The sequence below is a fragment of the Nicotiana sylvestris genome, chromosome 6 (assembly GCF_000393655.2).
Source record: "Nicotiana sylvestris chromosome 6, ASM39365v2, whole genome shotgun sequence".
Lineage (NCBI taxonomy): Eukaryota > Viridiplantae > Streptophyta > Magnoliopsida > Solanales > Solanaceae > Nicotiana > Nicotiana sylvestris.
The window spans coordinates 196,666,419-196,682,109 of NC_091062.1; the positions used below are offsets into that span (position 1 = coordinate 196,666,419).

The 15,691-nt window shown below is 37.6% G+C and overlaps 1 protein-coding gene, 1 non-coding gene and 1 pseudogene across 2 annotated transcripts; 1 reads left to right on the forward strand and 2 right to left on the reverse strand.

Annotated features, from left to right (window-relative positions):
* Window positions 1–9,967: 9,967 nt before the first annotated feature.
* On the reverse strand, window positions 9,968–11,285 carry LOC104237024 (subtilisin inhibitor-like). Its single transcript, XM_009791093.2, has 2 exons — window positions 11,099–11,285; window positions 9,968–10,414 (listed from the first exon to the last, which is right to left on the reverse strand). Exons 1-2 carry the CDS (start codon window positions 11,166–11,168, stop codon window positions 10,200–10,202), a joined length of 285 nt encoding a protein of 94 aa, XP_009789395.1. The 5' UTR covers window positions 11,169–11,285; the 3' UTR covers window positions 9,968–10,199.
* Window positions 11,286–11,680: 395 nt separating this feature from the next.
* LOC104237025 (isoaspartyl peptidase/L-asparaginase-like) lies at window positions 11,681–14,665 on the reverse strand (annotated as a pseudogene).
* On the forward strand, window positions 13,979–14,050 carry TRNAK-UUU (transfer RNA lysine (anticodon UUU)). The gene has a single exon. It is a non-coding gene; the product is annotated as a tRNA-Lys (tRNA).
* Window positions 14,666–15,691: the final 1,026 nt, after the last annotated feature.

Below are 15,691 nucleotides of genomic sequence, written 5' to 3' on the forward strand. Positions count from 1 at the left end.
TCACGAACCTCTAATTAATGATAGATAAATCATGGAACTTTTTCGAAATATTATCGGATTTGTTGGATAGGTGTGGAATAATATGAACAAGAATCTTGGTAAAAAGGTAGTGGTTGTATCTTTATCATAGATCCGTTCTTATCAAATTAATGTCACATGCCCTTATTCATTATCTTTTTTCCTATTTATATGGGACATACCTCCAACAAACCCTAATAGTACAAGTGCAGAGAATATACAATGGATTGACTTTTAAGCTGGTCAGATTTGCTTTTAAGCTCTTTTTTATAGCTTTTTAAGTGTTTGACAAAGCCAAAAAGTAATTAAAATAAGTTAAAAACGGCTTAAAACAAGCTAAGCGCAACAAGTTGGGTAACACTAACTTATTGATTTTTAGCTTAAACAACTCGATTGTATTTTAACAATGTGAAAGCGTAGAACATAAAAACGCAGTTCCATAATATGCATTCTGAACATAAGGTTGATGTTATATTTTCCTTTTGATGCAATAGGCTTTGCGATGATTGCGCCAAAATTATCCTGCTCTGTGAGTTACATAGCAACAAGCTGTTTTAGGTCAAAGATGTCACTGAATGCTAAATGGGCAGTGTTTTTAAAGAACTAGACTCCTCTTGCATCTCGTGCATTTTGTCGCTTAGTATTGTTTAATTCAGCTGAAATTCAAGTAAACTTTGATATATGATGCCCTCAAATAGCACTCATGAGTTGTAAATGTAAAGAAAAAAAATTGAGCCCTGACCCCAATAAAGGGTGAACTAGATGATTGTTCCTCCTCACAATAATGAGTGATAGATAAATCCTGGAACATTCGAAATATTATCGGATCTGATGGATAGGTGTGAAATAATATGAACAAGAATTTTGGTAAAAAGGTAGTGGTTGTATCTTTACCAGAGATCCGTTCTTATCAAATGAATGTCACTTGACCTTATTCATTATCTTTTTTCCTATTTATATGTGACATACCCCCAACAAACCCTAATAGTAAAAGTGCAGAGAATATACAATGGAATATTCTCTTTAATATCATATTTTAAAAACTAGCCGTTACAGCTTTTTCTGTGGTACTCGTCCTCGACCGTTGTTGACACCTTGACCACGAGTCTATCTATTTCCTGGTCGACCTTGACTGATTCTTTTCTCGACCTTGCCCTAAATATTCTGAGATAGATTTCGACCTATACAACTATAAAATTACTTAGTAACTAGTGAATTTATCTGCGCTTCGTGCAGTTATAAAAAATATAAATTTAATTAAAATAAAAGAGATAAATTTTGGTGTACATATATTGATTGAGGTTAAATGGATAAATCTTTCATAAACTGACTTTTTAAAGAAATAAAGAATTATAAGCAATTTTTTCACTTATATATGTGTGTTCATGCGCTCCTTATTTCCTTAGTCTAATACATATCTAAAACATGCCTATTCTTTCATTAGATAGCACAGCTTAAGTTTTTCCTTTAAAAAAAAAAGGATCTTCTACTCAAATCATAATACTTGAAATGAATGCAAGGCAACTAAAAAATAAACAAAAAAGTGACATCTAAAGTTGTGATGTCTGTCCAATGAATTGTATTTTCATTATCTATTTGTTTCCCTATTCCTTTTCCTTTTTTAACTTCTTCCTTTGATTATTCTTCTTTTCTTTTCTGAATATATTTTTTAAACTCCCTACCAATTCTCCTATTCTATAAAAGTCATTGAATCTGTGCGATCATTATTGATTTCTTTCCTCTTCCCCCTCTTAATTCATCTATTCTTGAAAACCCTTTAAATCTCTACTATCCTCGATAAATTAATTTTTTTCTCCTTTTCCACAGTTAATTCAAATAATTGCAGTTTAAGTTATATATATATATATGCGATTTAATATAAAAAAGAATTTATAATTTTAAAAATAAAATATATTATTTGCTTATTCGCTATAATAGGTAAATATGACATGATATTGTAAATAAATTTTTATACATCATAAATGTATAGATGTAAAATAAAATACTTTGCTCCCTTCTTTATAGTATTTACAAATCTCTAATTTCTTCTCCTAACTTTGTGCAAAATTCTCAAGAAGTTTACTTTTTTCTCTTTCAATGTTCTCATCGCCAATCCAATAAATTAAAAAAAAAATAGTTTATTCAAAAAAAAGAAAAAAGATCCAAGCACCAGAGAGGCAAAGAATCAAGAAATAGGAGAAGGAAAAGAACTTATTTCTAGTTCCTTTTTGATTTTTTTTTTTGGTTTCAACATTCAAGATATATTTTTTTATTCACGAAATTATATTAGTAGTATCGCAATTAAAAGACAAGAACAACAATATTGTTAGAGCGTTTTCACATAAATTTATTTTAACTACCTTCTTCCTCAATAGTGTGAATAACAAAGATACCTCAACAATATCAACTTTGCTGGCTAAAAAACCAGCTCTAGTATATCTCAAATTCAGCATTCTTTAAAACTTGGTTGCTGGAAGTGAACTTCTAAAGATGAATGTCCATCTAAAATTTGTTACAAATTAAATTCTATTTTTTTCTAACTTATGATCATACAAATGGAAAAAATAGGGAAAAGAAAAAAGATAATGGCAAAAAAATGAGAAAAATAAATAAATGCCGGTTTAATCGTTGTTTACAAACTTATCTCTACATTCCAATACAAATTTCAACTCTGATATAAGCAACATGTTGTTGAGAAGCCTACGACTTTGTCTTCTTTAAGATTCCACAATAGTTCTTAAGCTTCCTGACTCAAGAATAGCCTTTTTTGTATGTAAAGACATACCGGTTCCATATGGTATATTTTCAACTACATATCACCCATAAAAACAAATCCAAATTAAGCACAAACTCTATTAGTTTTGAATTATCACTATAGCTATACAATTATCCATATAGAAGAGTACCTAAACTCATTTCAATTAATGTGATAATTAACTCCATGAGTCATGTCCCTTGGAGGACATCCAAATAACAGAAAAAAGAGAGAGAGAGAAAAGTCCAAAATGTCATTACTACTAGAGTATTAAATAAGCAACGGATTCTTGCTTTAGAGATCAATCCAATGGCCGCATTGTAAACCCTCAATTAGTCATTAGCTATTGTCCGGAAAAGTGTGTATATTTGTGAGAAAATTATTATTTTCCATCTTTCTTGCAATTTAGTCATCCCACTTCAACTTTGCTCCTTCAAATGAACATCTGCACAGAAACAACAAAATATCTATATTTTTTTTCTCATTTAGCTTCATATAACCTTCAGAAGGAAAATAGAAAAAGCAAAATAAAGATAAGCAGGCAGCGTATACCATTGTTGGTTTTTTCTGCACAGTGTAAGCACATGTGAGAATTTTTTAAAGTTGTATATGCCTCTCATTCCGTACCTAGAAAAAAAAACTGTTGTCAACATAGTCAATGATTTATACAATAATAGAAAATTTAATCTTTTTGAGAAATGAAGTAACACTTTGGGACAACAATTATCAAAACGCAGGCTCACAAAATCTTATGTAGATAGAGATTATCAGTGGAAACTGCTAAGCAAATATGCATCGACGCTGCGAATCAGAAGGGGCAACAACTATAATACTTTTATGTGTTTATTATCTTTTTGTTCTTTCTGCTTTGAGATGGAGTAGTAGTATCTTTTGCTGCAATTGATTTCAGTTTGGATACTGAATTTATCAAGCAACTTTCAATTCAGTTGTTGTAATTACTATGGGGAGAGGAGATGTAGGTGTAATTAAGATAATTTTAAAAGTGACTTGCGATAGATGTTTGAGGGAAAAAATGGTTGTCTATAAATTAATTAGTCTTTATTACTAATAGAGGCAAAACGGTTAGCGATCACATTTAGTTGCGACTTTTCATATAGAGACGTTCAGTAAAAAATTTTATTTAGATAAATGAATTAAAAAATATCAAAATAACGACAAAATAGATAAATGTGATTCTTGGCCAAATAGAGGTGTCAAGTTAGCTTTTTCGTTCCTTTATATATATATATTAACATCAAAGTTGTAATTAATTCAACATGCCTATTGTATGGGTCAAAATCTGACCAGACAAGAATCGACGTGGGAAGGGACGACGGAAGGTTACTTGAAATTGTCGTGTCCGAGCCACGCTGTAACGACATGCACTTTGGCCACGACCGAGGTCGTGTATTTGGGATATCTGAGAGGCGAATTGGATATCATGGCATTTCAAGGGGTCAAATTGTAACATAGTCAAATGACTCAAATACTATGGTCAATGACCGTTGGGTAAGAGAGAAGGTCTAGTATATAAACTAAGTGAGAAGAAGAAGAAAGTGGGGCGGAACAAATAGAAAGATAGACACATTCTCTAGGGGGGGGGGGGTCATCATCGTTCTCTCTCCATGAAGGAGAAAGAAGTAAGGAAGCTCAGGTCTTCAACATAGATCGTTAGTCTCATCACACTCAATGCATGGAGTTCTACCCTATTAAATATCGGTGATATTTCCACTCATGTATTCCTTATTGATTTTTAAACATAATGGAAATCGTCATCTTTTTCCTATATAGTGTGATTTAATCGATATTACAGTCAAATCTTATATGTGCTATGCTTGCTTACTCTCATATTTTATTATAGATCTAGAATAAATTATCATTGGCTAAGATTTACCTAAAGTTTTATTTAATTAGTTTAGCAAAAAGCTCAACACTTTTTGGTCAAATAATTTGGCGTCGTTTGTGGGGATTTCTTAGCCAAAATTTTAGTTTCCTCTAGATCTAAAACTAGCCAAAGCATCACTTCCCGTCTATCAAGCCTCACCATCTCAATATAAACACCAACTCGAAAAAGTGATAGATAAGCTTTTGAGATAACCAAACCAATTTGGGTCAGATATCTACATGAAATCGAAATTAGGTCCGATGTCTATACAAAACCCATGCCTCGCCTATAGCGATGGGTTCGACACGTCGTATGAGTACTCAATGTGGGGTTACAGCCACTACGCACTTAGCATGCCCGCAATCCTACTTGCCGTATTAACGTTATATGCCGATTTATACTTCCACCTCTTAGGAAGGAGCGATAGCCTATTGTATGATTCTTTGAAATAACCAACTTATCCTGCTTTATTTTTTTACTTGTGTGCGCAATGTAATTTATGTACAGGGTATATCATGTTTCCCTTATTATCTGTGCACATCGGACGGGGTTGAACAAGGACTCGAGCTCGAGATCCCAATGGGCAAGGTAAGTTCAGCCCATAAGAAGCCTGGACGCGATTAACGGCGAAGCCAAACATAGGGGTGCCAAATCTGAAACCGTCATTCGAGTAAGGGATGGAACACGTCGCCTTACAGCGCCACTTACCAGGTCAAGGTAACAGGCAATTTCGTTTGGATCTAACTTGTCGTTTTTTTCTTTTTAGATTGGGATAGGAATACGAGCATTCTCACAGGTACACGAACAAGGAACAAATGCCACCGAACGCACCAAGCAGAACCCTCCACACCATACCGTACTACAAATAATAGACAAACGACTCAAAACAAGCTGGTATTATTAAGAAAATCTCCATGATTTGGGACTAAGCGGTGAGCTCGTGGAACGTACAGTCCCTCCGACACAAGCAGAACTTGAACTCGAAAAGCTTGCATGTATATTTGCCATGACAATCTTACACTAATTCAGCCGACTAAATATTGCGAATCACGTCTGGACTTTATTTAGTCTCAGGGTACCCAGAAGCCCAAGCAATAAGTTCGTCGCTCATCCTGATCACGGCCTTTCTAGGGCGAGCAAAAAAAGGACTAGGTAAACTGGGACTCCTGCGACAGGCATAGCTTTCTCCAATGAAAACTAAAATTAAAAAAATCGGGACTCATCCCGACGCATATTACTCTCCAATGAAAACAAAATCAAACAAACTGTGATTCACCTCAACGCACGCATAAACAATGCAACAATAAGTGATATTCTCCAATAAAAGTAATGCAACAAGCAAACCCGCTCCATCGTCAAACGAGTTATAATTCGACCTCGCTCGAATTAACACCCTTACGGCCATCGGCCATCGCCAAACGGGTTACAATTCGACCTTGCTCGAATTAACACCCTTACGGCCATCGACCATCTCCAAACGGGTTACAATTCGACATCACTCGAATTAACACCCTTACGGACATCGTCCATCGGCCACCTTCTCCGTCTATTCTACACTTAAATCGGTGACCCTGGTGGCGTTCTGTTCAAGCTCGGCCCGCAATGACTGCACCTTCGCCTGAAGGTCTTCACACTCCACCCCGACCCCTTTGCCCACTTCAAGCTCCTCGTCTTTGGCATGGAATAACTCCTCGAGCTCTCTACGTCTGCGGATAGACCACATCAGTTCCTCATCCCTTTTCTCCAACTCTTCCCTAACGGACTGAGTATCACAACGCACCTTAAGCTGTGCGTGCATCTCACAGCACTTGTCGCGGTATCGGCGATACTTTACATCCATTTTTAGAAAGACTTCGGCCCTAGTCTCACCCCTACGAGCAATCTCAATCTCGAGCATGTCAGTCTAAAAAAAAGAGTAGAAAGAAAAAGAGGGGAGGAATTAGCGAAGACAAAATAGCGCAAAATAAAGAAAACGACAAAAAGAAACTCACCCTCAAGGCCATCCCAGCCACACCTCATGACAAAGCGGAATAGTTGATCTCCCGAAGAGACTTGCTTTCGGCGGCAGAACACAGAAGGTCGAATTGAGGCACTAACTCCATCGTGTCCTCCAAAAGGTTGAAATTCATTGGAATCTTGAGCACACGAGAAGGACCTTCCGCCCTTACATCGACCCCGGTAAAGCTCTCCTCGAACATCCTCATATCCTCAGTGTCGATGCCGAAATCCGATTCATAATCATCCACAACCACGCCTGTCCCTCTCTCATTGACCGAAGAAGGGGTGCGGTTTTGCCGAGATGACGATGGACCGCTTGGAACAACCATGATAGCCCCCGAACTTTGTCCCCCCGCCACGATGGTCTCTTTCGCAACCGGATAGGCGTTACCTCCGCACCCGGTCGGTGTCACCACCAACTTCAGATACCTCCAAAGAAGGGTCGCCCCTCGAGGACGTCTCAATCAAAGATGCTCCCTCTGAAAACCTCCGCCACTTTGACGGTGCCTCTTCGCTACTATTGCAAGAAGGCTCACCCGTTGAATGGACGGCGAGAACCGGAGTATCTGACCAGGGATCAACCTCCAAAACGAATAGGCCTGGTCACCGACGTGGTCTGCCGTGCAACCACACATTGGGTGTTCTCACCCTCTGGTGCCCTTTGCACGGGTCGGGCAAAGAAAGCCGGTTGGCGAAAAGCGAGCGTAGGAGCCCTTGTCCTTCTCACTCCTGTCCGACCTACCAATGAGAAGAGATTTAATCAAGCAAGGATAGGGTAAAAGAAAATATAGAGCAAAGAACAAAGTAACGGGCCACGATGAGCCAACTCACCAGCAAGAGGCTTGCGCCCGAACTTCTTATGGAAAGGTGTCCATTTGCGAATCCCCACCGTATGAGGAAGAATCACGCTCACCCACTCGCAAACATCAGCAACTGGCGGATGAGGTACTCTCTCAGCTGCAAGAACATAAATAAACCCTCAACGAGGTCATTAAAGGGAGATGATCGACGACCATCTTAAGAGAAAATACATAGAATAAAAAGAAAAGAAGATCTACGAGCAAAATTCCACGTCTCAGGAAACCCCGTCGGGTTCGACATGACGTGCTCTATTCGGATGTAGAAGAATCTCTCCCAAAAGCGGCGATTTGCCTTGTCGTCCATTTTCACCACCAAACTCTTGGTTCCTCGGTGATGCATGTGAATCATCGTACCCCGAAGAAAATGGGGGCGAAGAGGTGAAGCATGTGCTCTAGAGAAATTCATCGGTCGACCAGCTCCGCATACTTGATTAGCATAAGGAAAAGCTTGTACGCATACGGAGAGACTTGAGCGGGGCACACCTCATAAAAGCGGCAGAAATCCACCACCAAAGAAGGAAGGGAAAGTGTGTACCCGATGACAAAGGGATACACATAAAACGTGCAACAGCCCGGGCGGTGTAAATGCACTATGTCCTGATCCGCTGTCACCATTTCAATGTGATTAGGGATCCCCCCATTTGGCTTTGAACACCGTGATCTCCGCAACATCCATCGTGGAAGGAACGTGCTCCGGCTAGTCTCCAGCTGGGCTATTAAAGTCAGTCCTCGCCTTCCCCGGGTGGGGGACCACCTTATCTACCGTGGAAAAACCCATATCCTCCACCATCTCCACCCCCTCTTCAATTAGGGGTGCATCATTTTTCGGCACCGGAGCACCAACAGCTCTTTTAGAGTTGGAAGAAGCACTAGCCATTTTTCCGGTGATTAAAAGAAACGAGAGTGACAAGGGAAAAAAGATAACAGTCACAACAAATCCTCACAGAAGCAGAAATATGAGAAACTGAATAAGAATAAGAGCTAAGAGGCTCTTGAGCGATTGGGAAGCGTAACATTCAAATGGAAGATTCTCCCATATTTATAGGGATATGAATACCCTAAGCGGAAAACCCAAACGCCGCCATTTAGAGAATGGAAAGGGCACGAGAAATGACGCAATGCATAGAAAACGTGCGCCATAATGACGCATGAGAAGTATTTATGACATCGTGAACTGACGTGACGATCCAATCCTGAACTGACGTAATGGTCCGACGCAATTCTCGAAACGTCACGTTGCTACCTCGCCATGAGGTGCTCGCCCCTCGCATAAAGCGCTCAGATTTCTCCCAATTTTTGAATCAACAGAGTCCGCCCATCGAGCTCGCCAAGAGGCGACCCCAACGGGCGAAGGGACTAATTGTATGAGTCAAAATCTGACTAGACAAGAATCAGTGTGGGAAGGGACGATGGAAGGTTACTTGGAACTATCGTGTCCGAGCCACGCTGTAACGACATGCACCTCGGTCACGACCGAGGTTGTGTATTTAGGATATCTGAGAGACGAATTGAATATCATGGCATTTCAAGGGGTCAACTCGTAATATAGTCAAATGATTCAAATACTATGGTCAATGATCGTTGGGTAAGAGAGAAGGTCTAGTATATAAACTAAGTAGAAGAAGAAGAAAGTGGGGCAGAACAAATAGAAAGACAGACACATTCTCTTGGGGGGGGGGGAATCATCTTTCTCTTTCCATGAAGGAGAAAGAAGCAAGGAAGCTCAGATCTCCAACATAGACCGTTAGTCTCATCACACCCAATGCATGTGGTTCTACTCTATTAAAGATAAGTGATATTTCCCCCATGTATTCCTTATTGATTGTTAAACATTATGGAAATCGTCATTTTCTTCCCGTATAGTGTGATTTAATCGATATTACAGTCAAATCTTATATGTGTTATGGTTACTTACTCTCATCTTTTATTATAGATCTGGAATAAATTATCATTGACTAAGATTTACCTAAAGTCTTCTTAATATTTAATTAGTTTAGCAAAAAGCTCAACACTTTTTGGTCAAACACTTATAATGCGTAGTAAAATTATTTATTTAAGAGCGTAAGAAGAAAGCATCCACTGCTGAGTGCTGACAATAGATCGTGACAAAGGAGACCAGGAAAAGCAAAGGGACTTCTCCTGTCCATAAAAGCTACTGTTTCACTACCAAAGACATTCTTGATTTCATATGATATGCCTAGTTAATGCATTCATGGGCGCGGCTTAACATTTAATAACGTAGGTGATTTTTTTTTGGTCTATTTAAATTTTGGGGTAGAATTATTCGATATTTGTGTTTATACAAAATAGCTGATGAAATTGATATCAAGATACGTGCAAGTTAATTCAGACATCACAACTATATGAAAAAATGACAACTTAATGTCTGCCAACAACACCGTAGCGACATAATACCGAAGACGGGGGCGGATGTAACATTGTACCCATAAATTTAAAAATATAATGAACTCAATATTAAAAACCTTAAATATTAAAACCATAAAATTTAAATCATGGATCTGCCAGGAATGGTTTACTTTATAAACAAGAACCTATTGACAAATTTGACATGATAGTTTATTTGCCTACCTTTATTCGTAAGCGAAGGAGAAACCAGATTGGATAGACGTAGTACAAAAGGCATTTGATTCTCATTGTTCACAAGTGATTTTTGGAAAGATGATTAGCCAAGTTGAGGCTCTTGGGCAACTTTTCCAGATGCATCCACAAAAATACGGACCCGTTCTAAACGGTAATCCATAGTTACCATAGAATTTGGTGGAATTATATGTATCTTCAGCTCTGGTTTCTCCTCCTTTATCTTCTTTTCTGCTTCCTCTGCTGTCATACCTACCAACTCTGGCCATGACATTTTCCCAGCTGGTGGGTTACTCCAATCTGTTCCATAACTTTCTTCATTATCACAATTTAAATTTAAAAAAATTAATTCGATGCACGAAATATCCCGAGTTCACGCAGGGTTCGGGAAGGGCCCATCCTAAATGCAAGAATCAATGAATGATTCCATCGCTCGAACCCGTAACCTATAGGTCAAACGAAGATAACTTTACTATTGCTCCAGATATAACAAACAAATCTAGGATCTAGCGTAAATTAGTTCAGAACGAGTTATACCTGTTATATATATTTAAATAAAATTCGAGCTGAAAATAATAAATTCAATTGAACGTATAAAATTCGCCCTAAATCCGCCTCCACTAGAGATCACTATACACTAGCCGGTTACTAATCTTCTCAAGGACTTTATCTTGAAATATCAAATAATTCTAAGTTGGACATACACATAATATAAAATTATGACCACCAAAGGATGTGGTGCAGTGAACATGACTGTTCTTCCCTAAATTAGAAGTTTCGGTTCAAGTCATGGGTATAGAAAAATTATTGGTAGGGAGCGCTTCCTCTCCCAACCAAGTCATGGGTATGGGTATGGCTGCACTTCCTCTCGAATGGGATCCTATGCGGAGCAAATCCGAATATAATCGGGCTCCAATACGAATACCGGACACACGGTGAGAAACTAAAAAAATTATAACAAGGAGAAGAGATAGAGAAGCTAACCAAGAATGGGTAATGGAGATGATGATGATTCTTTAAGAAGATCAGGGAGCTTCTTTGAATCCTCTGCCATGATTCTGATAAAAAAACTACCTGGGTTGTCTTGTATTTTAAGAGCAAAGAATTAGTATTGATCTTGTCCCAGGTCTTTGATATCTTGGTTTTATCAATTCTATTTCTTGGTTACAATAATGGGGACTAAATAATAATATCCATATATTGCCGGCCAACAAATTGGACCTACTTCTACTGTTCAAGGTACAACTTATCTTGCAAATTGTACCTACTTCTAATATTCAAGGTACAACTGATCTTGCAAAATGTACCTACTAACCAAGCCGACCCCTGCTCTTTATGCTTTTTCTTTTTTAATTCTCTTGACTGTATTAAAATTTCTTAGACAAAGCTTGATTTGTAAGCAAAATGATGAGGGTAAAATTGTCATCTTATTTTATATTTTCAATAAAATAATATTCTTAGAGCAAAGCTCTAGTTTGGATGATATCATACACAATGCTTCATTTTCGAAAAATTCTTCGACATATTCATAGGATCATAGCCCCAAATTGGTATAAAATTCTATTCTTTCCGTCCCAAAAAGATGATATTTTTCGTATTCTCAACTTTGAGCAAACACACAAACTACCCATCTCAGTTTTGTTACAAAGCAAAAGAAATACCAAAAAAAAAAAAAAAACAGTCTAGTGCACTAAACTCTCGCTATAGGCGGAGTCCGAAAAAGGGTCGGACCACAAGAGTTTATTGTACGCAATCTTATCCCGCATTTTTGCAAGAGGGTGTTTCCACGGTTCGAACCCATTAACTCCTGGTTACATGGCAACAACTTTACCAATTACAGTTACAGTTACGTGAAGGCTCCCCTTCCAAAGCAAAAGAAATACAACAAAAAACAAAAGTTACCAAATTGCTACTTCTCTATTACCATATTGAGTAGCACAAGCTCTAAACATGCCAGTAGTATTAAACAGTGTGACAACTTCCCCTGCAGCAGACACAGCAATCAAACCAGTAGTACCATCTGGTGTAGATTCTTTTATAACATAATCTGTTGCCTCCTTCAATGTTAGCCCTTTGTATTCCATTAGAGCAGCAATATCTCTTGCTACAGTTGCGCGGATAATAGCTTCGCCTTTGCCTGTACAAGACACTGCACATAGTTTATTTGCATATGTTCCTGCACCAACAATGGGAGTATCTCCAATTCTACCAACCATCTTGTTTATTTACTAATCCTCCAGTCGAAGTCGCTGCTGCTAAATTTCCATTATTGTCAACAACTACACATCCAACTGTTCCTATCTGGCTATCCCCGTTTGGAACTGGAGTTACATCAACTACTGGCGTAGGTTGTGTATAATCTACCTGTAAAATTTACAAGCATACATATGTTAATCATCACATCCTGAGGCTGCTAATTACTCGTACACAAAGTGATTAACGTCAAAACATGGAGAGAAAAAGGAAGAATTGTTAGAGGCAAAGCGAGAAGTAATTTTGAGTGATCGCGTGACACCATCAAATATTTAAAGGCAAGAAGAGGAGGAACAAGTACACATGAACATTGTGGTGTTAGCATGTTAGCAAGAAATGAATTACTACTTCGACTTGAGTATCATCTTTACCATGATATGATGCATTAAACAATCTGAATATAGAACAACAACAACAACAACAACAACAACAATCCCAGTCAGTTCCCACAAGTGGACCTCGGAGGGTCGTGTGTACGCAAACCTTACCCCTACCTGAAGAGGACAGAGAGGCTGTTTCCGACCCTAGGCTAAAGAAAAGATAAAAAGAAGCAGTGACAATAAATAGTATCAATAAAAAGTTATTAAGAAAACTGAAGCGAAAAAGAGCAACCAATCAGTAGGTGGTAAACAAGTATGCTACATTGCAAAGATGAAAGCAGGAGTAAACAAGCACAAATATGCTACATTGCAGCAACGAGGATAAAATGACTGAGCTGGGACAAAAGTACCTGAACTCTGTTAGCTGCTTTTGCTTGTTTTAGTCTCTCCATATTTGGCGGGGTGATAAACTGGTTTGAATCTACAGTTTCAACCCCCTAGATAACAAAATCACCACAATTAATCAAGTATACTTAACATGATACAATCAGGTGATCAAGTTATTAAGCCGATTGCTCCTGTCTCAAATCTTTTGGGATGTCCAAAGAAGAAAAATATTCAATGACAAGTTTTCAAGAACCTGCTCCCTAGCAAATGCTTCTGCTCCTTCAAATGCAAGGTATACATGTGGAGTTTTGTCCATGACTAGCCTAGCTAGAGATACAGCATTAACAACTGTAGAAAGACCAGAAACAGCTCCACACTTCTTTGTACTTCCATCCATGATGCAAGCTTCCATTTCTACCGTGCCATTGCTGGTTAAAACCGAACCTCTACCAGCATTGAAATGTGGATCATTTTCCAGTTCACGCACCTGTTTGATTCAAGTTCAATTCTCTTTTATCTCTGTTGTTTACCAAGAGTATACAAAAACATGAAGTTTCCGAGGGCCTCAGATCGAGTTCCAAAATTACAAGTTTTTGAAGAGTTTAACTTTTATATACTGCTATAAAAGAATTTTTACATCTAACCATAGAGTAACTACCCATAAATACACTCGTGCAACAATTACGATGACGACTTGATGTGGATCCAGGATTTTATGGTTCCGGACTATAATCATTTTTACTTACTGGTTCTGGATAGAAAATTTATACATAATATATGAATTTTCTTAACACAAATACAGAATCTGACCAAAGCTATTGAGTTCTGCGGACTTCTGAGGGCATGTATCTTTGTAGCCGTCTATATCAAATTTAACTAAAGAATACATTCATTCATTCAACAAGCCTTCTTAGCTCAGTGGTAGAGCGCGTGGCTTTTAACCACGTGGTCGTGGGTTCGATCCCCACAGACGGCGAAGTTTTTTACCAATCAAAGTAAAAAACATTCTGAAAATGAGTGCCAGGGTAGAACAACACCCAAGGAGGAAATCTAGCGCCATCTTTCGTTAAGCCTTTTGAAAGTTCAAACAAAATCAAATACTAGAAATTGTTTCGAAACGATTTCCTTTTAAAACCAAATTAAAGGGCACCCAAAAGTTTACCCTTCACTCATTTCGTACAGATCTATTATGTCAGCTGTCACTACGGTACATATATACAACTACACAATAAGAACACAAACAAAGTAGATCACACGCTACAAAGAATAAGATAATAAACAGATGCATGATATACATACCATAAGTTCAACAACATCCAAAGGTGATTTGTGAGAATTGAGAGCATCAATGCCGATCTGTAAACAACGGTGGAGGCAGGCTTCTCTGGGTTGAAGGAGTTCCGGTGGAAGATCACGGGGAATGTCACCAGCACCACCGTGCAATGCAATAGCCCAACCCATACTCACCGGCCAGCCACCACCAATAATAAAGCACGTCAAAGCAACTAACAAAAGAGAACATTATTAAGACATGGTTTTAGCTCAATAATATATACAGATGACTAGTTGACTACCCATGGTTTTAGAACGGCCACGAGTCCTTTCGAAATTTACATAATTGTCTTTACTTTAAAAGGTAAGGTTCTTTCTCAAAATAATACTTATTTCTAGTGTAATATACAGTTGTATGCTTTCTTTTCTCTACTTCTTTTCCCAGAAGCGGATTGCATACTATATACTCTACTTCTTTTCCCACAAGCGGATAACATACTATATTACACCTGAATTAAATTCTCATTTTTAATATTAAACTAATGAATTCTCCCCATATATATCTTCTAATACTTTCGGTAATATTCAACTTTCAAAGTTATAGCGAGATCAACATGTAAAATAGAAAAATGTTTTAACACACTCCCTGTGTACTAATTTATGTCTCATACTTTCTTTTTTAATCTGTCTAAGAAAGAATGTCATACTTCCTCATTTAAAAATAATTTAACTTTAACAATCATACTTTACCCTTAATAAAATAATTTACAGCTATACAAATATTTATAACTTATTTTAGACCAAAAATTTCAAAAAAATTTATTTCTTTATTAAACTTCATGCCAAGTCAAATACAACCACAATAGAACGGAGGGAGAATAAGAAATACTAGAAAATGTTTCAATACAAAAAATTTCGCACAAAAATGACTTAGTCTCAAATAAATTGGGTCGTCTACCTGAATCCTCACTATCATGTTTCTTCAATTAAAATTAGTTAGGGTTCAGTTTAAATGCATTCTTACTAAATATTAATGAAAATTTCAATCATTAGCTAAATAACCATACTTTAATAAAACAGGTCATATTGGGAAGAAGGGAAGCAGTTAGTGGCGAAGCCACATGGTCACAAGGATGGTCAGTTGACCACCCTTCGTCGAAAAATTGCACTGTATTTATAGATAAAATATTATATTTTAAAGGTATATAACATATATTGAACACTCTTTGTCGGGATTTTTTTTTCCACTTCTTTTAAATTTGAATACCCTTGAGAAAATTCCTAGTTTCGCCACCGGAAGCAGCCGTAGTAAGAACTAAAATAATCTATAAGAGGAAATTAAAAA

Excerpts from the sequence above, each read along its gene's own strand:
- LOC104237024 (XM_009791093.2), bottom strand. The coding sequence starts at position 11,168 with ATGGCAGAGGATTCAAAGAAGCTCCCTGATCTTCTTAAAGAATCATCA. Across the intron at positions 10,415-11,098 it reads ATCTCCATTACCCATTCTTG|ATTGGAGTAACCCACCAGCT; the intron begins GTTAGCTTCTCT and ends GTTATGGAACAG.